The sequence below is a fragment of the Schistocerca nitens genome, chromosome 1 (assembly GCF_023898315.1).
Source record: "Schistocerca nitens isolate TAMUIC-IGC-003100 chromosome 1, iqSchNite1.1, whole genome shotgun sequence".
NCBI lineage: Eukaryota > Metazoa > Arthropoda > Insecta > Orthoptera > Acrididae > Schistocerca > Schistocerca nitens.
The window spans coordinates 104,797,364-104,823,630 of NC_064614.1; the positions used below are offsets into that span (position 1 = coordinate 104,797,364).

At 40.8% G+C, this 26,267-nt stretch overlaps 1 protein-coding gene across 3 annotated transcripts in view; it reads left to right on the plus strand.

The window, feature by feature from the left end:
• Nucleotides 1–9,135: 9,135 nt before the first annotated feature.
• Nucleotides 9,136–26,267, plus strand: part of LOC126241819 (CDGSH iron-sulfur domain-containing protein 2 homolog) — an 85,135-nt gene continuing 68,003 nt past the window's right edge. Inside the window, exons 1-2 of one of the 3 annotated variants that reach the window (XM_049948040.1) lie at nt 9,136–9,271; nt 10,155–10,246. In XM_049948040.1, the coding sequence (XP_049803997.1) occupies nt 9,262–9,271; nt 10,155–10,246 (102 nt within the window). In that variant the 5' untranslated portion in view covers nt 9,136–9,261. Of the gene's footprint in view, nt 9,272–9,806; nt 10,058–10,154; nt 10,247–26,267 lie in introns of those variants that run through there. The other 2 variants (XM_049948039.1, XM_049948038.1) reach the window with 2 other exon arrangements.

A 26,267-nucleotide genomic window follows, 5' to 3' on the forward strand; every position in this document is an offset into this window, starting at 1 on the left:
ACAAATGCTGCGCAGCTAGCGCCATTCGACGGCCAACACCGCGGTTCCTGGTGTGTTCGCTGTGCCGTGCGTGTGATCATTGCTTGTACAGCCCTCTCGCAGTGTCCGGAGCAAGTATGGTGGGTCTGACACACTGGTGTCAATGTGTTCTTTTTTCCATTTCCAGGAGTGTATTTCCAAAATGTGATTTTCACTCTGCAGTGGAGTGTGCGCTGATATGAAACTTCCTGGCAGATTAAAACTGTGTGCCCGACCGAGACTCGAACTCCGGACCTTTGCCTTTCGCGGGCCCGTGAAAGGCAAAGGTCCCGAGTTCGAGTCTCGGTCGGGCACACAGTTTTAATCTGCCAGGAAGTTTCATGTATTTCCAAGTTAATGTGCCTAATTGGGCTGGCGACCGTTCATTTTTTATTCACTTATGATTTTACCATTTGCATTAATTCCCAGTGTTAAAGTCCATTTAGTTTTTCTGTTAATTTCACCTTATTCAAAATTATAGTTTGATACCATTGTCCATTAGACACAAGCTCTTTCAAATCTTCGAAATCCTCTAAGAGGGTAACATTAGCGCGTTTCACGGCATTTTAGTGTTATATGTGGCTTTTCCCATGACAGGACTGAAGGTTCAGTTGTTAGGGAAGAATGACATATACACACTAGTGTTATATGGTGTGTACAAATTCACTGACATAATAAAAAACTTTGGCTTCAAACTAAACTTCATCCATCCCACAAGAGTAAAGGCACAGTCAGGACCTGTACTGATAATATTCTAACAAATTATGTATTTGAAGATTTTTATAAATTTTGCGTAGTTTTGGGAATCTCTGACCACCCTGCGTTATTCACTGAATTACCAAAAATTGACAAAGTAATTTCATGTAACATATGAGAAGAAACTTCTAGGAAAGAAATTCAGTTACATTTAGAAATAAATTAAGAGAGGTTGAATGGCATTACAACAGCAATTTAAAGTTGTTAATTCGGAGGTTCATTGATTTAATGTTTATTTGCTATGAAATATGAACTTCTGTTGTTTTAAAGATGTGAAATGTTGTGTCATTAGATATGCCTCATTTTCTTGAGATTGGAGATGTTTTCAGATTCACTTTAATATGTAAATGTGATTTATTGTTGAAGTTCAGAGGAGCTGTAACTTAGTCATCTTTAAGACTGTCTGGCACTCATCTATTTCCTGAAGCATTATCTGTTGCACAAAGGCCATGCAAGTAATAGCTGTCCAAATTCCCAGTGTTGGGATTTACTCGTTTCTGATGATGTTGCTCGTCTCTGCACTTGGCTGGTTGGAAACCAAGTGGCCAAGCTGGCCACAGCAAGCTCTGTGCCCAGGGCCTCCTAGCTTTCAGCTGTGCAACAAATTCGTCTCTCATCAATATCAGCCTTAGGTGGTCAAATAACTCGCCCACATAAACGTAATGTTACAGTATGTGAATGGAATGGGAAGAAACTCTAATATGTGATACTAGGCAAGTACCTTCATAATATCATCATCAACATTCTGGCATCCATTGCTGGATAAATGGTTCTGTAGACTTTTGCATCATGGTCTTCAGCTACATACATCTACACTTCCTGACAAATAGTGAAGTGCCCAGAAGGAACCAACTGCAGGTATGTAAATCATTTGTGTTGCAATTCTCTGTGACACATAGAATGGCGTTCAGGACACACTAGTATTATTCATGTTTAGTGTTGTTACCTGACATGCTAGAGTATATAAGAGGCATGAACAGCCTCAGATGTTTAAGTGATCACCATGACAGACACAAAGATGCCAAGTACTCCTATAAGACAGCGTTATCAGCTCTTCACTGAGTTTGAAAGTGGCCCCAGTGCACTCTATTTGGCCAGCTTGTTGTATTCAGATTTGTGGGGCATTCAGGTGTGGCAGTTGCTAGATGCTGGACTGCATGGGGGTGTGAGGGCAGGAATACTCGTCATTAAGGTTCCATTGATCACTACCATAAATGAGGACCACTACATAGTGCATCAAGCACATTGTAACACTTCACATCCATGTCTGCCATCCGCGAACAAGCAATGGACTGCTTGTAACGTTCAGCATCATAATGCAACATTGGTCAGAGACTAGCCGCAGCCAGACCAGAGAATTACTGTCCCATTCATAGGCTATGGTTAACACCACAACACAAATGGCTGCATTTGGAGGGGTGCTGTGACCAGAAAGCGTACTTTGCTGATGAATGGCATCGCAATGTGTTCAGCCATGAATTACAGTTATGCACTCCTGTGGCCAGTGAGAGCTTCAAATCTTTCCCTGGCAGAAGATGTGTGTGGCCAACTTGGGCGTCAGCTCTGATTCAGAGGCAGTATACACGATATCAAGGACCACTTACAATAGTTGTAAGCCAGTTTGCCTCAGGAGAAGGCACAATGGCTTCATGACGCCCTTCCCAACAGAATCAAAGCATGCCTCTAGGCCAGTAGGGGTGCAACATCATACTGTTAAGCCGATTCAAACAGTCAAGTTTTTTGTAGATTTGGAATGATTGTGTAATCACTGAAGTTACATCACATACCCTTTCAACCAATGAAGTTTCAGTTTTGCTTCCTCCTCCCCTCCTGCTGTATGCTTCATATTTTTTTTGTCAGGTAGTGTACATTCAAGTTTTTAATCCCGTGTCCCAGTTGGAAGTTTTTGGCTTATCTACCATTCATTGTATGGGTAAAAGTTCACCCACCTCCATTTAATTTTCGCTATTGTTGTGACTGGGTGTTAAACATGGTCATCATATATGAATTCCAGACAGGGTGGTAATTAATACTCAATGTTCAGTTCTATATAGTCCTGAATTCAAAATAATATTTTCTGCTCCATCCAAGAATGAGATAAACTCCTTCTCTTGCTTGATTAAAATCTATTTTTTTCTATGTCATTGATCATAGGTTTCTGAACATTATGTATGTTTGGGAGAACAGATTCGTTATTTCTTGTCTGTCTCTTTTTTGTGATGTATAATGATTGTAGCATTGCTTATTTTAATTAGAATGACAATAAATGGTAATTAATTACTCATTCTTCAGAATTAGTTTATTTTTTGTTGTTGTGTACCTGGAGTCATTTATGCCTGTGAATACTAGCTTTGATGGTGGAATCCATTGAACACAATAAATAAATGAGATACACAAACGTGAACCCCAACATTCTTCATACAAAAATTTTGTATGTTGCTCAGCTCTATTTTTGGAGAAAATTTTAGTGGGGAAGATACAATATCTGAAAACAAAAATACATTAATGAAGATCAAATAAAAGTAAATGTATGTGTAAGACAAGGTGACAGTTGGACTTCATTTCTCTACATTTGAAGAGTTCATAGTAAGAACTGTCTTTGTCAAAAATCTACATTTTCCTGTGGAGCAACAAAATGTAAATCATTGCATATCATGTCATCAATTATATTTTGGTAATTACGTGGCTTTGTTAAAAGGAAAACGATCTCCATATCAATGTAAAAACTGAATTAACGTTTTTTCTGAGTTACATATGATGAATATTTAGGTGGCAACACTGCTGTGGAGACACTATGCAATGGAATCTACTATAGTCACTGATAGTAGACGTTGTCGACATACCTACCTTACCTCCGAGAAAACTGACTCGCCTGTCCCACATCACTGGCATGTGTACAATGAGTGAAACACAGTCACTTGTGATCGAGCGGTCTAACATAACGGTGCCACTATGTTTTGAAACAGAAACAACTAAGTTGGACCAAGATTAAATGTGCCAGTGGTCGTGCAGCATGACAGTGTCATCAAGGGCTTCAAGAGGCGCACAGGGAATCGACATTGCCGTACAGAACAGTGGTACATTGGGTAAAGGCCTTCGACGAAGGTCAGCAAACTGTGGCAGACATGCGTTGGGCAGGTCGTCCTAACATCTCTGAAGAAGAAGTGCATGGTGTTGTCGCATTAGTGGACTGTGATCGACGCCATACGATTTGTGAGCTCATCCACCATACCGGATTAGCGCATACAACTGTGCTTCGCATCCTGAAGGAACGCCTGGGCATGCGAAAAACTGCATGACAATGGGTTCCGCTTGAATTTACGGAAATGCAGAAATGGATGCAACGACGCTGTTCAGACGCACTTGGAGCGCTATGAGCGCGAAGGAGAGGCTTTCTTACGCCGCATCGTAACATTGGATGAGACATGGGCTCCATTGTACGAGCCAAAACTGAAACGCTAATCCAACGAATGGCGTCATTATGGGTCTCCGCGAAAGTCGAAAGTGCGTCAGAGCCCCAGTATGGTGAAAGTTCTGGTGATTCTCGTATACGACTTTGATGGTGTTATCCTAACGCTTTACATTGCTCCACGGCAGACTGTAAATGCACAGTATTGCTGTTCGTTTTTGGAGCGTCACCTGCGACCAGCTTTGCGAATGAAGCGGTGACACTTTCTGCACAACCTACCCATCGTTTTGCACGAAAAAGTGAGGGTGCATACAGCGCAAGCTGTTGTAGCTCTGTTCTGTCGATGGGACTCGGAAGTACTGTACCATCCACCATACTCCCCGAACTTAAGTCCTTGTGACTTTGATTTTATTCCGAAGATGAAGGAACCACTTCGTGGCATTCGCTTCACAACTGTTCCAGAGATTCGACAGGCAGTAGACCGCTCCATTCACACCATCAACAGAATAGGCTCTGCTAACGGTATACTATGCCTTTCACATCGCTGGCAGTGGGTTCTACACAATGTTGGTGACTACTTTGAAGGACAGTAACAGGTGCAAACATGTAACTGTTTTGTATTGGTTGTGAATAAATAGTTGCCACTATTTAAGTTCCAACCCTCGTATAAACCTTGTAACATATTTGTAATGCTTACAGATCTGAAGATGGCAGTATAACTTTACTAAAACTGCAAATCAGGACATGAATCAGTTGTGATCTGGGACTATAACTTCTATTTTAGAAGCTTTTTTTACAATTATATTTTTGTATTATTCCTAGGCATATCTAAAACATCCCGGTGATATTGTTCTAACTTACCATTCAGCCTAGCCACAAGGATATTTCTTTCAAAATTCAGTCCTCACTGACACAAGATGTTCTTGTCAGAAGGTATACCTGTGATTATGAACGAATGTAATGTATCATAGAACAAAAGATTTTGTCCCGTTACAGATGACCAGATCTGAACAAATCATTCATCGGTGTCTCCATCTTCTTCCACGCCATAGGCAAATAGTGTATTGAAAATGTTCTGATTCTCACAAAGGCAAGGGAGCCTTGAAGTCTTAGGCTTTTGAATTTTTAATTTTCATTACATCATTGTAAAGCTGACTGAAAGTTAACTCATGTGAAATCTTCACCTGGTTTCCAATTCAACAATACACCTGTACAAAAATGCAGCACTTGGATGTCTGTTTTATTGGTAGTCCTTTCTGTTTAACTGTTTTCTTTACAGATGGTGTGAAGTAGCCATCGGTGGCTTCTTTTATACTGAATAACTTGTCTGTCTTGCATATAATGAAAGGTGCAGGATGTTGTCAAGAAGTAATGACTGTGTCCCAGTCATTAGAAACTTCAATGACTTGATTCTGTTTCTTATATGAAATTAAGAAAAAATCCTGAGAATTGGGCAATAAAGATTGACCTCTCATGGGAAAGAGTTAAGTTAATCTGTAGAACATTTTCAGGCTGTGCACCAGCAAATGCATGAACTACATCCAGAGAAAAAATTTATTCCGTTCAGTACTTCCATCTGAAATTAAAAAAAAATGTTTCTTATAGTTCAATTAATGAAAAAATTGTGAGGTCACATAATTTTGCTCCCTCTTGGCAACTCCTTCATAATAACTTAACATTATGGCTTCATCAGTGAAAAAGTCATGAACACCAACAACATAACAGCATAGTTTTATTGTATAAAATATTCAGTTAGCTGTTAGCTGAGATACAGGAATTTTTGTATGTGATAGAAACATACAACTGCCACATCTCTACACAGCAGTCTGCTTGGGGCATCTTTTTAATTAATGACATGCTTCTGTTCTACTCAAATGATTTTCTTTTTGCACACCCTATCCTGCTTTCTCACTAAAAGCAGTTATCTGCTTCTCTAATGTGACGCAAGCAGACCAAGTGCCAGACCAAGTTTATCCAAGTGATACATTGTAAGTGATGAACACTTCACAGCAGAGTTTATATGGCATATTAATTTCGCTCTTGTCAAGAGAACTTCAAACTTTTCCTCCAGTTAGTTTCAGGCAGACACTTTTTAGATGAACCTTTTGTGATGAGTAATGAGAAACCCTTGGATAGGGACATGTGATGTACAATAAGGTCTTTGACTGGCTGAAGAACTTCATGAGGCTTGTTATTGTGCTTCCCTCTCTTATTCTCAGCGGAACTTATTCGAAATCAACGCTGTTGTACAGTGTGTAGTCGATTAGGAGAGATTGCGTGAAGAGCTATGAACACCTCTCTGCACAAAGGTATCTCTTGGTAGCACCAGCAGTAACTCGGACTTTATATAAAAAGCTGTTTCAAACACAAAATGGATACCACACAACCCACCTGCACCATCCTGACTTGACTCCATTCTGTGCAAATTCAAATGGCTCTGAGCACTATGGGACTTAACATCTGAGGTCATCAGTCCCCTAGAACTTAGAACTACTTAAACCTGTCTAACCTAAGGACATCACACACATCCATGCCCGAGGCAGGATTCGAACCTGCGACCGTAGTAGTTGCGCGATTCGACTGTAGCGCCTAGAACCACTTGGCCACCTTGGCCGACCCCATTGTGTGCAGCACTGTGTGAAATGTTGTTCTAGTTGTTCAGCTGTTGTCGCCTGAAAGCATCGCAATCTTTTTGACGTGGAATCAATGGAGCACACACCAAGCACCTACATACTTTCCTCATGGAAAAATTTACTAACAAGGACAAGGAAGAATGGAAACAGAGCTTACCTGCAGTCATCTTCAATGTGACTGAGGGGAACATTTCTATCAATGTGGTTTACATGTCCCTTGCCCATCAACTCCCCTTTTATTGCATTTCCCTATTTTCTTGATGTTTCTGTTTTTTAGGTCAGTGGATACTGTCTCTGGGATACATTCAGAGTCACATAAACTGAACCTTAAGACAACCAAGGACAATACTGAGACATCCCCATCAATTACTAGGAAGGCCGCCAACATGCATTCAGCTTCCATTGTCGCTCACTTTCATCCAAAAATAGATTTTGTAAATTGACAAAGGCCATTTCTCATCAGAAACATCTTTGACAGAGGTTGCTACTGTGAGACTACCTTTTCTTTAAACTGCAGTAACCCAGGACAGGGGCTTTACCTGCTAAATTTGGTTAAAGGAAATGGTGAGTCCCTAGCATAGATACCAGAAAGCGCTGAAACCATGAAATCAAAGAAGACAAAAATGGTTGCTTTTGTTATGAACTCTGCAATTGTATGTTAGATAAAGTAATAATGATTTGGAACGAAAAGAATGTGACGCAGCATATGAAGGTTGCTGTGTGTGGACGGGTTACTCCTGTAACCAAAATTGCAGATCTGAAGATTTTTGCAAACAAGGCGGATTATAAGTAACATTGCATTGTAATTGTTGTTGCTGTACTGTCTGTAAATCTAGCATATGCAGAACAACAAGACAATATCTTAGAATAGATTCAATCATCTCCGTGGAAAAAATAAAAAATTTTACTAAGAAAAAACGTAATGAAAAAGCAAAGCTCCACATTCAGGCCCCGCTGAGCCAGTCAGGACTAAACGACTGCCATGACATCTGAGGCCAATTGGGTCATTTGCATGTGGTATGGAGGGATGTGGCCTCAGCACACTGCTCTCCTGGTCATTTCAATTTTCTAGACCTTGGAACCGCTACTTCTCATTCATGAGTTCCTCAGTTAGCATCCCCCATCCCAGTGCTCCTGTCACAAAAAAAATTCTGGCATTACTGAAAACTGCACCTGGATCCTACACATAGCAGCCAGACCCAGTGACAACCTTTTTTCTGTATTTTGTTTTTACTAATTTAACACTGCGCAACTGCAGAAAACAAAATCAGTGTGTGAGTTCTTGTGTGCCTTGTAACACATTCATTTTTTAGTCTTATCTAAAGAAAATTGTGTAAGTACACTTTCTACCTATTTTGCAAATCGGGGTCTACAAATGTGGATCCTTTGTAGCATATATTTGTGTGGTTGTACAGTCTCCTTTTGCTGTGGCACTGAACTAGTCTGATATTTCATACATCTTTAACTATCATTCATTCAGTACCTTTCTGTGCACTGTGTGGTTGCATTTATTGTGCTATATCCTGGATAAAACTTTTAGTTAAAGATATTGTAAAATAGAAAAGATTGAAAGTTTAAGTCCAAGGGGGCATTTTGCAGGAAAATACGTTAGAAAAAATTGCCATAGATGAAGGGACACACATAATGGAAAGAACATATGAAATAACTTCGATTATTTAGGTACAATGAAAGTGCATATTACCACTGGAGAAAAGCTTATTACAGTGTTTCCTGGTGAGAAGTCCTAGATCGAATTACTCATAAATAAACTAGAAGTATCAGAGAGAAGATTCACCAATAAAATTTTAGATTCAATAAGAATCATAGAAACCGATAAGTTTAGAAGCAATAATGAAATATATCAAAATGCAGAAACAATATGAAAAATAATTGTGATACTTTCTGTATATTTGTACAGAATCAACAAGAATAGGCTAACAAAATAGTATGCCTGGGACTAGAAGTTATAAAAAAAGCTAGATCTGAGAAGTTGCAAAAAATTTAGAAATACGTAACAGAAAAGAAGAAGAAGCAGGGGAAAATACGTTTTCAGAAAGAAAACATTAAAATTGAGGTTTCAGGTACAGCTATGTGAGAATAGATGTGAATTAGCCTGAAGGAAGAAAAAAGAAATTTTATGAAGAGGTGAAAGAAAACAAGAAATGACAAGAAATTGATCATAAAAAAGAAAGTTAAGTTCAAATAATTGACACACAATTTGGATACTACATTTCCGAAACAATCACCACTGACAAATTATGGCATACATCCAAAGAAGGTAACCGAAAAGCTGCACATGCTACTCCGTAAGGAAGAAATATCTTTGGCGGCAAATGCAAGTACTATGCCGTTCTTGTTTGTTGCTTTGTATGCTGATAGGCAGATTGCAGGCAAAGTAGAAAGTGCCTCATTTGAAAGTCGTTAGTGTTAGGCCAGGGTACCACAATGCCGGAATGTAAGTAAGCTTATTTGGGAAAAGCATAGAATTACGGCGGAGAAGTCACTGCGCTTTAATGTGAAACAGTTGTCAATGATGTGAAGTTACGGCGTAGGCTGATAAATAACAGCGTTGCAGATTTTAGGCGCGGGATAACTTCGAGAATACGAAGGATTTCGCGGGTTGGACGAGTGTTTATTTTTGGAACTCGTTAGCGAATCAGAACTTGGCTTTATATAAACGTCGTTGAAGTTTTCCATCGACTAATTACTTCAGAAGTAATAAGAAAATTGTAATAACGATTCAGCCCAAAATTATTTGGGTGGCAATTGATCTGATTAAAAGGCCTCTCCCCAACCACTAATTTTGTTTAAGGATTTCTGCACTTCAAAAAGTGTTTTCTCATGTAAGACATAAGTATTCTTAATTTGAAAGAAATTAAAATATTTGCGGTGCAATATTTCTAGTAGTAACAAAAAAATATATTCAGTATCGCCATCGCGTCCGGAAGTTTTAATCTTCGAAATTTGTTATCCGGTTGTTGGCAATATGGAACGCACGGAGATAAAAGTAGTTCAACGAAAATAAGTGCGGTTGTAATTGGGCTGGTTTTGTCATGTTACATTAAACTTTAAAATATTCTATCACCCAACCAATAAGTAATCTGTTGACAGTGTGTCATATTTATTTGTGATTGTAAGGTGATAATGGAGCCAGTTTCTAATTTCGTCAAGGAATCCGTACCGACTTATTTATCTAATTTGCCAATTCCCAAAACGTTTGAGGGCTGGTCCAAATTGGAAGGTGCTCGTAAAAAGAACATATAAATTGTTCAGGGTTAAGCTTAATATATGCTTGTTTTGCTGCAAAGCCTGTAAATGTACACCATTGTGTTTTGCAGTTCGCGATTGGACAACTCTCATACCTCTTGGTGCGTCGATAGCAGCAGTAACGTTCCTAACCTACAAGGCTTTCGGGCCAGGCTCGAAGAAGGTAAGCACATGGTTGTCAAATTTTTTAAATGCTACATGAAAAGAATGTTACGAATCCGGAATTTTGTGTTGCTATCTATTGTCAGTATACTTATTTCACTTGGCAAGTGTGTGTGTGTGTGTGGTAGAAATCAAATAGAAGTTGTTAGAATTATCCCTATTTTATGAGTTAGTTCTGTGAGGTGTCAGTAAGCTTTCTTGTGGGTTTCATTTTTCAAGTACCTTAAAAGTAAACATGTAACAGAACAGCTTTAAATATGTGTTGACAAAGCCCCAGGCAGCAAATTTGAAGACAAGTTCAACGTTTTAATCGAGCGGTTCTAGGCACTTCAGTTCGGAACCGCACTGCTGCTGCAGTTGCAGGTTCAACTCCTGCCTTGGGCATGCATGTGATTGATGTCCTTAGGTTAGTTAGGTTTAAGTAGTTGTAAGTCTAGGGGACTGATGACCTCAGATGTTAAGTCCCATAGTGCTTAGAACTATTTGAACCATTCAACATTTATTGGCAGCCTCTGCTTAGTACTACATTTCATGAGCTCACTATCACTTGTTGCCAGTTATTACTATTAACTGGTATGGTCATAAGTATTTTTTAATGTTTTTGGTTTCGTCTTATGATGTAAGGTTTCTTATTTTTGGACTTGCAATTGATTTTATGGCTTACATTATATCCTACAGAATTAAACTGATATGGGCTTTGATTTTTCCTCTTCACAGAAAGACTTACAATTCCCTCAGCATTTTTCTCCTGTCCTATGAGTACTTGTGACTGTAATATCAATGAATCACTTTCATATTTCATTTAATATTTATTTGCCTGTATACAACTGTTCTGTTGTATAGGCATCGTCAGATGGTTATACAAATGATTATACATAAGGTAAGTAGTTATAAAGTAACACAAATTGGGTACAAATGATTACACAAAAGTTAACATATAGTATATGATTATTCAAAAGGTCAGTATGGTTGTCCTGAGATACTGACCACCAAAGATGATACTGTGAACACCTTTTTGAAGATGTGAATTTCGGAAAGTTTTTGAAATGCTGTGTCTGTAACAGTACTAGATATGTTTAGGTTTTTATTTGAAAGCTAATTGCTCTGATTCCAATGGTATCCTCTGTTTGGTCGTATCTGTCAGTTCTTTTACTGTTACCTTTCAAATTTTTTTCCAATTTACAGATTTATTTATTTATTTATTTTTGTAGTAGTAGTAGTAGTAGTAGTAGTATATTCTCTGTAAAGAAGAGCTTTCATTTTTAAGTTGGACAGGTTTTATTCTTTTTAAAAATCATTTTTTAACTTTCTGGGGTAATTTATGTATTCACTGAGTTTTCTTACTAATGTCTTTGTTGCAGTTATTTCTTATCACTTTCATTGTTGCAGATATTTCTTATTTTGTTGTAGTTTCTTTGTCGTGTTCATTGCAGGTTTCTGTATTGTAGTTGTTCAGTGCTAATTTGTTTACTTATGAGGCTTCTAGAAATCTGAGACCATCCAGTGAGTTTGGAGTTTTCACAAGTAATTCGCCATTTGACACAGTGACAGCATGTTTTGCGAAAAGGATGGTTTGAAATGTCTTCTGACTGGGGCCACAGGAGAGTGAAGTGTGCTGCCTATTTGCATATCCATAAAATAGTGATATCTGACAGACAAGACTTTGTTTGGGCTGAGAATAAGTTTTCTCTGAAGACCGTTTCAAAGTGAAGATGTTTCCAGTGACAACTTTTGTGTTTTAAATGTTTCGACAGAATAACAGCAATATTATCTGAACAAGGTGAAGCCTCCCATGGTGCAGATAATGCAATTTTGCATCTATAGAGAAAGATTTAAATACCTGGAATCATTCAACTACAGAGGTTAGTCCTCTTAACAAACCATGGTTAGTGTAGTCACAAGCTCTATGCATCAAGAAAGTGCTGACAAATTACTAAAGCTATGGATAAATACACTACAGCAACACTGACCACAATCTTCAAAGTAGAAATTCCATCTTCAGAAGAAAATGAACCAAAGCACTCTTGCCAGGAATTTTACCCAAATATCAATTCAGCTGTTTAATATTGTTCATCCTACAATGAAAAGGTGCGAGTTTTGACTATTATTCCAGAGACATTTTCAAAGAAAACAATTTTGAACCACATTCCATCAGTACAAGGTAGACAAGTCAAGAAATGTGAGGTTTGTAAAAAGAGTCTTTGGAAGACTGGATCCCTATTATCTTTATCCTGTAGAAGCAGCTAAAGTCCAAAATAGTGCAGTCATTTTATCTGGAAGATAAATGGGACTGTTCTCACAAGAGTGCCAACAAGACACTATAACAGTAACAATTGAATAAGAGCAAATATACAACTTAGAGGCCTGCTGAAGCACCATGCTACAAAACATAATCTTTCTAGACCAATTCAGAATGCTGAGGATTTTTATGAGAGTCATGAAATCTTACACATTCACAGCTCTCATTATTTTGTCTAAAGAGAAATTCGAAGAATTCTGTGATGAGAAAACAAAAAAAATTGTCCAAACAAACTACTCCTGTGAAAGGAATTCAGAAGACACATTCTTGGACTCAAAGTGATGGGCAAAATCATATTGCACGCACTTTAAAGAGCAAGAAAGGAAATTTCGGTCCGTTGGCCAACTCCTCAGAAATAGCAGGATGATCAAATTCACAACCTGAGAAGGGATGTTTGTGGCATGTGTGTATGACTGACTGGTGGATTGCAGGAATTATAGACACCAGTTATGACTTAAATAAAATTGTAGTGAAATGTATGGACCGGTTCCTGTGTAAAGGTTTCCAGCTGAAGGACAGCAAAAATGCCATCAATGGTCACTTCCTGTTCACAATGTTTTGAAGATTGTAAGTGCTCCATTTCCTATTGGTTCAACACGAAGGCATCACTCTCCATCAAACGAAGATACTGAAGCAGTGGAAAACATTTTTAGTTCGTTGACTGGCTAATTTCAGTACAAAACAGTGCACAGAAGTTGTATAAAGGACCTTTCACATTTTGGAACCATTTAAAATGCCTAAAAAATGTCTCTTGCTCATCTTTCAAAACTAAAATTATGTTAAATAAGGCTAGGTTTTGATTTTTAGGGGCCTGTTATGTGATGATGTGGTAATAAAACAGGTTTTATGTGTGGCAAAAATTTCAATTGTTTATAAAACATGTTCAACCTAAAAGTGGAAGCTCCCACTTTCAGGGAATGTAGAACTATATAGTACTAATCAACAGAACAAAAATCAAAATTTTACAGATTGGCATTTTTAGAAAAAAAAATTTTTACATAAACTACAAAAACTTCAGAGTGCTTTAGTAAAAGAACTGTGACAGATAAGTTCAAATGAAGGATTTCTTTGTAATCATAAAGCAATTATCTTTCAAATAAAAAACCCAACAAATTATATAGAACTTTTTCAGAGATACATCATTTTTTTCCAAAATTCGCATCTTTGGAGGGCTGTATCCCGGAGCAGAATTTTTTTTTTGGAAAAAACAAAAAATGTGTTCATTGCTTAGTCTTTAATTTTAACATACGTTAAAATCAATACCCTCAGAGACTGTGATGGTAAGATTTTTCCCTAGCCTGCCTGAATTGATATGGAGTGTGCCATTAGTTTCTCAAAATTAAGCATTTCCTGTGATTCTCTATTTTGTGATTAAATTTATAGGCCATGGAAACATAAGAGTATTCACTGGTCAGCACTGACTTGCGAATCATATGCTGTAGTTTATCCCTTAGATTCATAACACTCAAACCCAACATGTTAACATATACTTAGTTTTATTACTTGTTTCTAACTATTAAGTGGCAACTTCACTTTATGAAAATGAGTCTGGTTAATTTTTGGAATTTTTTCATTAATCTAGTTCTGTTTTCAGTTTAGATTTCAATTTGTCTTCTGTTGGTAATTTGACAGTATGGAAATGTCAGATTGTGCCCATGTGCTTTGACCTGTGACAGCATAAAGATGGTACACCCCTATTTCCAGCATATACAATACGGTGACCATATCACTAAATACACCTGCAAACAAAGATACAAATGACAGAAAATACTTCACTCCAGCAGTAAAATGAAAGTAATGGGACAGCTGTGGGGATTGGGGGCAGTTTGGTGCAGGGACAAAACAGAACCAAAAAATAACATGAAATTCTCAAGAATAAACTGACCAAAAATACGGAAAAATCTCTACTGGAATTGAATACTTCATTTGGCATATAGAGCTCAAAATCATAAAAAGCAGTATTTTGTATTTCAATTGACCTGTATAGCTCAAAGGAAGTAAAGAACCCACAACTGATGAACTATACGTTAGTGTTCAAAATCTTGTCCGATGCAGTCCCCAACAGTCAGTCTTTCCTTCTAATCTGGTATGGTAAGTTTCCCCTGACCTGCGGTTCTAGGTGACTTTCCCAAAATCTATCCCTTTTCCTAGACCTCTCCAGTCCTTTCCCTTCACCCTTCTTCCTTCCACTTCAACCCTTCTTCCTGAAGGAGCCACTGGCTCCGGAAGCTTGCCAATCAGTCTTTTTTGTGTGTTTTCTGCTGCCGCTTGGTGAGTAGATTTATCTGTCCAGTAAAATAATTTTATCAAGAACTATAGGTCAGGGATTATTAATATTGTTGTTAATCATCAATTTGATCTGCTTCAGTTTTTAGCTAAAAATTAATAGCACAGTTTGTAGATTTAATGAGTCGGGATTAATGAGAATTTGCCAGATTGGATTCATATTCTCATTTATGTTACAGTAAATGCCATATTCAGTCATACCATTGTATCACAGGTTATACATGCAACATTTGAGTCACCTAATACTATCGGGAAATAGGTTCAAAGAGTGCAAATGCAAGTTTTTTGCCAATGCAGAAGGTGGAAGTTAATTTGTTGACCACAAGTAATATGTTCCTAGGCATAATATCTCACATTTTCTCAGTAATACAGTGTGACACATACAGTCCTTGCAAACAGCTCCAAATAGTGTTGTGCAGTAAATAAAAATAGATATTTGTGACTGACAGAGTATCATTAATAATCCCTAATGTAGAAGTTAGTTATTCACAGCCCATGACTTACTGTCTATTAATAATGTAGCAAATATATTTTCAGAATGTAGAGACTGAAATAACAGCTCTCACAGAACATACAACTATAAACTACTAATTATGAACTTCAGTTACCAAAACCACAAAATCATAGACTACTCCAGCAGAGTTTGGTACCCACATGTCAAAGAAAATTACAAAAATACACACATTACACCTTTTACTACAGAGGCCAAAATACATGCAAATGTACTTACCACCCATAGCTGGCTGACAGATCCATGCAATCACATGTGTGCACATACAAAATCTAACCAAAATAATCCTTACTGAGACCTGCAGAAATCAGTGCTGCATACAGCAGTTCCTGGATTGAGAAGCATAGCCTTCTCTGTTTCATGACTTCTACACGCTTCTGAAGCTTCACAAAGTTTGCCAAGAGGCACATAACTGAATAAATTTGATTGTAGATGTCATATTGCTGCCTGTAGCAGCAACAGACTGGCTGCTAAATTTTGTTGTAAGATCATTATGAAAAGCTCATTTTGTGACAGTCTTTTTGCTGTGCCTGTCTGACAGCATATGTGATATGGTGAGTAGCAACTATCCTTTTCATAATATTTTTACATTCCATTTAGGATTTTCCATTGTTTGATTTTGTTGTAAGATTCACAGATAGTAACCCGTGTGTGCACTTGCGCCCCCCTCACACACACACACACACACACACACACACTCACACTCACACTCACACACACACACTCACACTCACACTCACACACACACACACACTCACACTCTCACACACACACACTCACACACACACACACACACAAAAACATTGAGAAATACGCAGCACTAACTCCAATGCCACACTTATCACTCACAAACAGTTCAGAAACATAAACATCACACACTAGTGTACCATTGCCTACTCCAACACGCTCTCTGCAAACAGTCTTAAAGTCGGAGGGTATTTCATGTTTGTTGTATATCCCACATAGTTTTTAATGATTGTGATGGATGGTTCTCTCAGATCTTACTCTTATGGGATTTCATCTCTTCAAGATGATGTTTAAACGTGCAGTCATTCATACTTTCAAATTTTTCAGTACCATGTCCCCCATGTTATCTTCATCCTTCTCATCATCTAATTCTTACATTGAGTCTTCCTTTATTTCCTTCTGTCTGCCTTCTCTCTTGTGCTTAGTATTGGCTTGCCATCTGAGCTCTTTCATAAAGCTCCCTGCTTTCCTTCAAAGATTTTTTATTTTTCCAATATGCAGCATTTGTTTCCTGTATTCATGGATGCTTCTGTAGTGTTGTATTGATGTGTAGCTTTTCTTGCTTTGCCATTTTATACCCTCTGTCACTCATCTTTCTAATGTCTGTATACCTTAAAGAACTTGATAACTTGTTGTGTACTGGCAGTTTGAAAAATTGTTTGAAATTTGATTAAGCACAATTCTGAATTGGTTCTGAGAATGTGGTTACCAACTATGATGAATGTTCTTCTGACCTGTTCAGAGTAGTTCCTAAAGAGTCATTTTCATTGCAACTGTATTTCATAGTAAGCTCATATCCAGTGTGGCGTAGTGTCTGTAGACTACAAATCAAAAGGTTCATTAAGTCATCTTACGTCTGTGGCTTTCCCGTTACATGCTGCTGTTGGTAACTGTCCCCATGAGGGGAAGTGAAAATGATGGCTCTAGTTGAGTGTGGGCAGCCAATCACATTCCTCGTTCGTAATTTCCTGTGCTTAATAAATGAAGTTAGCTGGTATTTTTTCACTTGCAGAAATTTATACTGCTCTCTCTCTCTCTCTCTCTCTCTCTCTCTCTCTCTCTCTCTCCCCCTCCTCTCTCTCTCAGGTGTAACCATCTCAGAAATCAGTCATGGGAAAAAATGGGTAAATAATTTTGACTAGCAAGGTTATAAATTTAAGCTGTGCTGTTAGCATGTGCCTAACAACCATCTTAGATACTTTGAGAGATTTGAAAAAATAACATTAGAGGGAATGGTTCTCATTGGCTACCAAATACTACCACCTGTTTGGTTACAACTAATGATGAATTGCCAACAGCAGCACGCAATGGAAGAACTGTGTATTGCCTAAGTGCAAGATTGCCAAAGGTTCAGTATTTAAGTTCCAGTGAGTTACAGGATGTGTGTCATTGATCACACTTTAAACCTGTGGCAATTATCTATATGCATGAAAAATGTGATGTTGCACTGTAGTTCAGTCAACATTAAAATATGTTCCTCTATGAATGCTTGATTAAGTGCAGAGGTTAGTGGATGGCAAGGGCATACAATCTGAAGGTATGCTGTGGAAGGTAATCCTTGAGTTGAAGACAGTTTTAATTCCAGCTCATTCAGTCAATGCTTTAGCAAACATAAATTTTTGTGTTATTCCATTAGTTGCTTTTACGATGCTACAAAAGTAACAAGAAACCAGGCTTCAAAACATTGGTAGATAAATCTGCAAGGAACATTGTAACCATTTGCAGACGTTACAAATAGATTTTTATTCAGTTGACCCTAGGCATTCAGGGCTAGGGTGAGTGCACGCTGCCAATGCCCTTCGCCGAAGAATGTGTAGTGGAGGTCTATGTTAGGTTGGAACATGTCATAACTTGGTTGAGATTTGGTGAAGTCAACAAATGTGGATGTCAAATGAAAGCTGTGCAACGTATTGACATGTAGACTGCCTAACGTTTGCATTAACATTATATTTAAAGTTTGCCTTAATAAAAATTTCTCAGGTTTAAAGTCGCGTCAAGTGCTTAACTATTCACGAGCTTTTGGCAGAGATCACTTCTTCCATTGTTAAATGGTTGACGGTCATGTGGGTGCAGCTACCATGCTTATATAGCCGCACTGTCGCTAGTGACTTCATTGGTGCTTAGTCCCACAACATACATGGTAATATTTTCATGATGCGACAGCTGCGCCTGCTTAAACTCCAATCACTGGATGCCAGGCTTTACTCTGGCTGCGGTCTACAGTCTTTATTTAGGTTGTCAGATATTTTGACCTCCATTGCTTCATTTATTACACACCCCAGAAGACTATTTAGTGTGATTTTCTTCAGTTGACAACCTCATCACTTTGTCAACCCATGTCATGAACAATTTTCTGTGGAAATACCAGACACGTTTTTTTTTAGAAAGCCTAAAACACCTGCTGGAGGACTGGTATCATCCATACTCTATACACTGGGGCTTCTGAGGCTGCATGCCCCATTTCCTTAAGGGATTTTTTAAAACAAAGTTTCCAGGGTATGTGTGGGTTTGGGCTTGTTGGACACATTTATCCAGGAAAATAGGGTGCCTCAGGGCTTTGTCTTCAGTGTTGTCCTCTTTGCTATAGCCATTAACCATTTTATGGCCTGTCTCGTGCTGGGTTTCTCTGGCTCCCATTTCGACGACAATGTTTGTGATCTATTGCAGTTTTCTACAGACATGTCTCCTTGGGCAGTGTCTTCAGTGATGTCTTGATCCTCATTTACTCATGAAATATCTACAGTGGCTTTTCCACTGACAAAACTATTGGTATGAATTTCTGGTGGTCAGTGGCTTTCTTCCAGAGACTTTCCATCTTGGGCCTGTTGGTCTTTTGTTTGCTGAAACTACAAAACTCCTGGGGCTCATGCTTGATAGAAAACAATTTTTGGTTCTCCCACTTGTCTTACCTGGACACTTGCTGTACACGGTCCCTCAGTGTTCTACATGTCCTAAACAGTACTTCCTGAAGATCAGATCAGACTACTCTCCTCCATTTGTACCAGTCCCTTGTGTTCTAAGCTACACTATGGTGTTTAGTTTATGCATCTGCACATCCATCCATCTTACAGTGTCTTAATACAATCAGTCATCATGGAGTCCATTTGGCCACTGGCGCTTTCTACACTAGCTTGGTTGAGATTCTCTCTGCAGAAGCTGCTGAACTATCACTTTCATGCTGGCATAATGTTCTCCTCAGCAGATGTGAATGTTGTATGTCTGCCATACCCATCTACCCATCCTGTCGCCTCCTTCAATGACTCCCTTGACTGCCAGTATGAGGTGCATTGTCCTTCTGTTACCACCTCCCAGAGTTCACTTTCAGCTATTGCTCTGGCAGCTTAACTTTGGTCTCGCTGCCAGTTTCCCTTTGGGTGTGAACTCTTCACCGCCTTGGCTTTGTGTGGTAGCCTGTGTTCACCTTGGACTTCATTCGCTTCCCGAGGAAATTACTCCCGATTCGATCTGTCACTGTATCTCGACCGTTGTACAGAACTTGGCAATAACCATGGTGTCGGCTGTGCCTTCGTCATTGGCAATGACAATTTTCAATATCTGCTTCTGGAATGCTACTCAGTACTTACAGTGGAGCTCTTCTCCCTCTATAAGGCTACGCAGTTCATCTGGCGACAGTTTTTAATTGTCATACGCTCGGATTCTCTGTGCCCTCTGTTTGTACAGTCCACCCCTTTGTGCAACAGGTCAAGGAACGCTTCCACTTGCTCTTGAAGGAGTCGCTGTGACATATATATGGGTTTCTGGTTGTATCAGTCTAATGGAAAATGAAGCTGGTGACGCTGCTGCCAAGGCTGCTGTCGTACCTCGATCTGCTAGCTCTTTCATCCCTTACGAACTGTGTATTTCCGTATGTCATGTCACTTTGGCATCACCACTATTCTTCTCTTCATGTGAACAAGCTGCAGGGAATTAAACCTCCCGCAGTGATGTGGCAGACCTCTTGGTCCTCTCGCCACAAGTAGATCCTTTTAGGTAGATTGGGTAATAGGCACTGCCATTTTAACAGTTGTCATTTGTTAGGTGGTGGTCCCCCACCACTATCTGCTCATTGTTGTTAACATTTGTCGGTTCCACATTTCCTGAGTGAATCCTGTTTTACCCACTTATGTTCTAGTATGTTTGCAATCTGAGTTATTGGGTGTTTTAGCAAACAATGTGTGGGCTGTCAACTGTGTTTCTGCATACCTGTTGTATCAATACGTTGAAGGACATTTAATCTTTAGTTCGGCACATCTGTCATCTCTATGGCTTATTTTGTGGACCTTTCGCAAAGAGGAAGCCCTTAACTTTTTCCTTCCCTCAGTTGGGCTTAACATGTAGACACTTCAAACTTCTTTTTTGTATTAATGTTCCAAGGTTCTGACAACAGCATGTTTCTCTGCCCCAAAATGAAACAAAATAATAGAAAGACTCGCACGTGTCATTCTAAGCTTGGGTGCTTAGAGGTGGTTGGAGGAACTGTGGTAGTGCAAAGAAATTAGTGACACACAAGTATACACATTTTCCCCCTACAGTACTCAGCATAAGTTGCACAGCAACTCATTGGATGTGCTTGCAGACAGATAAAGATAAGCAGTGATCTGTCAAGGCTTTAGTGAATTCAATGTCCACAAGACTGTCCTGGGGGCCAAATCGTCATTGTAGTAAACACATGCATCTATGCAAAGGCTATAGGCGACTCCACTTGGAGACTATATCGCAGGCTGATCTCCAGTATGAACTGTGGCTACGAGCTGCAACCCTGGACCTCCGTACTTGAACTGTCGTATGCCAGCGGCAAGCATGTGCCTGTGGCCATCACTTATCACGATGCGTAAGGCCATGTCATTGGCAGCAGTGCGTGGGTTGCTGATTGGGCTGTCATGTGGTTGGTGGCAAACTTCTAAGTGCTGTCCTTGGTGCCAGTTGGAAATTCTAAGTTCACCAGTTCCGGTTGTGTCCAATGGTGAGAACACAACAAATAGGACCTGTAATGTACTTCCACTAGGTACTGTTCCCTAACATCTGTAAAGCTCCAGTCCTGGCACCTTTCCTCGTCTGTAATCTGTACTTAAGAATATGTTCTATACTATGAAGCCTTCGCCTTCTCCAATATTAGGGTCTTTCAGTAGTACTAATAATTTAACTCTGCAACTTCCCATGTTCCATTGTTTCTGAAACAAAATTTTCTCGTTCTTTTATTTAATGTAGAACTTCGTTTATGGGTGCCTAGCATTATTGAATCATCTTCATTGAACCTTGGTAGATAGAAGAGGACACTGTTTTGTCAGTCATTGATGAACAGTTAAGGTCAGCTTTTGTTTGACAGGTGGATCTGGCATGTCTCTTTCACATTGCAAAAACCATTTTAACAAATAGTGGATTGACCACCATTCTTGGCCCAAAATTTCCAGAGGAGCAAGACCTGTGCTGACATGGTATGGTTCATTCAGCAGTGTCTTGAAATCTGCCTGTCTACTATGTTTTGTGAAATATGTTCTATGTAGTCATAAGAGGCGACTAAAAGAAGTCTCGTGCCTTTCTGCCTTTGTGATGGTCCCCTGTAGGGTTTGACCTCCATTTTTCAAAATTTTTCCCGTAGAGCAAGCCAATTGGGGAAGGGTGCTTTAGATGGTGCATCGTGTCCATTGTGCATGGAGATCTTTAGCCCACTTTCTCAGCCTGGCATTGCAGTCCTGCTCATCCTTCATCTCTTCGGTGAGGACACCTTCCAGGGTGTGTTTTCCTCCACCCACTATGCAGTGTTGTTTCCTGCGCTGACGAAGACTACGAAATTCTTTACACCTCGTGTCCAGCATTATAGCCAGTCCATTGTGGTGGGGCCACCATGTACCCTGTTGGTTGTTGCCCCCGACAACACAGGGTTTGCTCTGCTGATGCCTGTGCCGTTAACTCCCCACATAAGCTAGGAAGTAAATGCCTGTCACCCTGTGGGGCATCGGGATTCCCGGCAATGTCCGTCCTGACAGGTGGCCTTTGCTGTGGCTGGGTGGCACCCATGGGGAGGTCCCCTGGTTGGAGTGGGTGGCATCAGGGCAGATGACGTGCAATGAAACGTACCATGTCAACACTTGCTGGTGATCAAACGCCAGCAGTCTCTAAGCATTCAGTCTCAGTACAATGCAAGGAAGTATGATAGTAAATCGTTCCGCACCCTGGCCGCATCATGGGTGGAATGCCAGGCTAATAATGACAACAAACTTTATTTGCCCGGTACCTCGTACGTACAAGAGCTGATAAGGACCCCTTTGTCTTGATTTAGTCTGTTTTTTGTAGAGCATTTAGAGGTCAAGTTTGGGGTGGTGGAGGGCTTGTCCAGGGTCAGTCTTGATAAAAACGGCATCCTCTGTACAGTTGTGGGCATTACTTGCTTGTTACAAGCTGAAGAGATGTTGCCGTTACCATAACAACTCTTAAGAGCTTAAATACGGTCCAGGGTATTATATTCCACAGGGACCTTTTTTGCAGTCAGACAACGAGCTGCGTGCCAACGTAGAATGCCGAGGAGTTCATTTTGTCCGGTGCGTCCATTGGGGTCCGAGGGATAATTGGGTTGCCACCGGTGCCTTCATCTTGGCCATAGAGGGTGACACATTACCCAAGAAGATCAAGGTGATGGTCTATCACTGTGATGTCGAGATTGTGGACGTACATCTCATCCCAATACAGGGTTATTACAAATGATTGAAGCGATTTCACAGCTCTACAATAACTTTATTATTTGAGATTTTCACAATGCCTTGCACACACATACAAAAACTGAGTTTTTTTAGGCATTCACAAATGTTCGATATGTGCCCCTTTCTTGATTCGGCAGACATCAAGCCGATAATAAAGTTCCTCGCACATTCGGCACAGCATGTCCCCATCAATGAGTTCGAAAGCATCGTTGATGCGAGCTCGCAGTTCTGGCACGTTTCTTGGTAGAGGACGTTTAAACACTGAATCTTTCACATAACCCCACAGAAAGAAATCGCATGGGGTTAAGTCGGGAGAGCGTGGAGGCCATGACATGAATTGCTGATCATGATCTCCACCACGACCGATCCATCGGTTTTCCAATCTCCTGTTTAAGAAATGCCGAACATCATGATTGAAGTGCGGTGGAGCACCATCCTGTTGAAAGATGAAGTCGGCGCTGTCGGTCTCCAGTTGTGGCATGAGCCAATTTTGCAGTATGTCCAGATACACGTGTCCTGTAACGTTTTTTTCGCAGAAGAAAAAGGGGCCGTAAACTTTCAACCGTGAGATTGCACAAAACACGTTAACTTTTAGTGAATTGCGAATTTGCTGCACGAATGCGTGAGGATTCTCTACCGCCCAGATTCGCACATTGTGTCTGTTCACTTCACCATTAAGAAAAAATGTTGCTTCATCACTGAAAACAAGTTTCGCACTGAACGCATCCTCTTCCATGAGCTGTTGCAACCGCGCCGAAAATTCAAAGCGTTTGACTTTGTCACCGGGTGTCAGGGCTTGTAGCAGTTGTAAACGGTAAGGCTTCTGCTATAGCCTTTTCCATAAGATTTTCCAAAACGTCGGCTGTGGTACGTTTAGCTCCCTGCTTGCTTTATTCGTCGACTTCGCGGGCTACGCGTGAAACTTGCCCGCACGCGTTCAACCGTTTCTTCGCTCACTGCAGGCCGACCCGTTGATTTCCCCTTACAGAGGCATCCAGAAGCTTTAAACTGCGCATACCGTCGCCGAATGGAGTTAGCAATTGTATAACTTCGTCCTGAAGTGTCGTTGCACTGTTATGACTGACTGATGTGAGTGCATTTCAAGCACGACATACGCTTTCTCGGCTCCTGTCGCCATTTTGTCTCACTGCGCTCTCGAGCACTCTGGCGGCAGAAACCTGAAGTGCGGCTTCAGCCGAACAAAACTTTGAGTTTTTCTACATATCTGTAGTGTGTCGTGACCATATGTCAATGAATGGAGCTACAGTGAATTTATGAAATCGCTTCAATCATTTGTAATAGCCCTGTACTACATGTGCCCTGCCTCCCATCTGTGTCAGCTCCAGAGAGCATCATTCCTCTTGCACACCAGACTGCAGGCTTTTACAGCAAGAAAGGAAAATCATGGAATACAAGACCTTGGATCGTCTGACGTACACTGAAGGCAAGAGGAAATCTGAGCACCTACATCTGTGGCTGTGACATTGTATGCCACCACTACGAGAGCAGTTGTAGCCCCATCAGTTCCTTGAGTTCCAGTCGGCTCTGAGCCGGAAGACTACACCTGCTCCCTTGATGGTGGGGGGCACTTCGTCCCCTGTTGCTCCTGTGCCAACACCTCAGGAGCACTGTCCCCCAACCATCGGAGACACCAGTCCCCACTTCTCAGCTGGAGAAGCATAAGTTGTCTTCAGCTCCTTTCAGTCCTGCTGGAGACTGAATCAGTGAAGCCCTCCCAGCCAGAGAAACCCAAGGATCAGCGAGAGAAATCCAGAAAGAAGACCCTCAAGACCAAGGGAATTGCAGTGGCACCCACACCACCACTGCCTACCAGCTCTGCGTCTGAGGATGAGGTGAAGATTCTGGTGTCTGCTGAGGACCTAGATCTCATCAGACCCTCAGACACAATGGAACAGCCAATTCAGGAAATAGGTCAGTGGCAGTAGGTGACCTTGAGGCATAGACTACCTCATTGTTTCATGCCTTCCCAGTCTCGCTATCGTGTCATCCTCCAGTGGAGTTGCGGCTGAGCTACGGCAACTGTTAAGTTTTACACCTGCTTTCCGCATTGCCCTCCAGGAAACATGGTTCCCAGCGATGCGGACCTTTGCCCTTTGTGGCTACAGGGGCTATTACAAGAACTGTAGCATCTATAATAGAGCATCAGGTGGAGTTTGCATTTGTCCTGAACTCAGTATGTAGTGAACCTATGCCTCTTCAAACTCCTCTTGAAGCTGTGGCTGTCAGGATATGGACGACGCAGGAAATAACTGACTGCAACATATCTCTCCCTCCAGATGGTGTGGTACCCCTGAACACATTGGCTGCACTGATTGATAAACTCCCTAAACCACCACTGCGACCGTGGGTAAGAATAGGCTCAAGGTAGTCCGCCTGTCGTAAGAGGCGACTAAAAGGAGTTTCACACGTTATGGCCTTTATGTGATGGTCCCCTGTAGGGTTTGACCTCCATTCTTCAAAATTTTCCCAAAGAGCAAGCCAGTTGGGAAGGGCGCCTTACATGGTGCATCATGTCCATCGTGGATTGAGATCTTTAGCCCACTTTCTCGTTGTCACATTTCCGTCCCGCCCTTTGTCCACCTCTTGCATGAGGACACCTTCCTGGGTGTGTGTTCCACCATGCGCTATGCATTGTCGCTTTCTATGTTGACGATGACCATGGACTTCTTTGCACCTGATATTCAGCATGGTAGCAAGTCTGTTGTTGTGGGGCCACCATGTACCCTGTTGGTTGTAGTCGCCTGACCACACAGGGATCACTCTGCTGATGCCTGCACCATTAACTCCCCAAGTATGCCAAGGGGTACATGCCCATCCCCGTGGGGCATCGGCACTCCCGGCATTGGCCATTCTGCCAGGTGGCTTTGCTGTGGCTGGGTGGCACCCATTGGGAGGGCTCCTGGTCAGAGTGGTTGGCATCAGAGTGGATGACACGTGATGAAGCATAGTACATCATCTCTTGCTGGTGGTCAAACACCAGCAGTCTCTAAGCATTCATGGATCCAATTCAAAGCACAGAAGTACGACCCCAAATCATTCCCCTCGCTGGCCACACTATGGGAGGAACATCAGGCTAAGGATGGCAGCAGCTGTTATTTGTCCTGGTACCTTGTGTGTTAGAGAGCTGATGGGGAATCTTTCATGACGATGAAGCCTCAGTTTTTTGTTGAGCATTTAGAGGAAAAGTTCGGGGGAGGTGGAGGGCTTGTCCAAAATTCTGGGTCAGTCTTGATCAAAACAGCATCCTCTGCCCAGTCATGGGAGCTACTTGCTTGTGACAATCTAAGGGAGGTTTCTGTAAACATCACACCCCAGAAGAGCTTAAATATGGTCCAGGGTATCATATTTAAGAGACCCTCTTTTGCAGTTTGACAATGAGGTGCGCGCAAATTTAGAGCGGCGAGGTGTAAAATTTCATCTGGCGTGTCCACCGGGGTCCGAAGGATAATCAGGTTGCCAC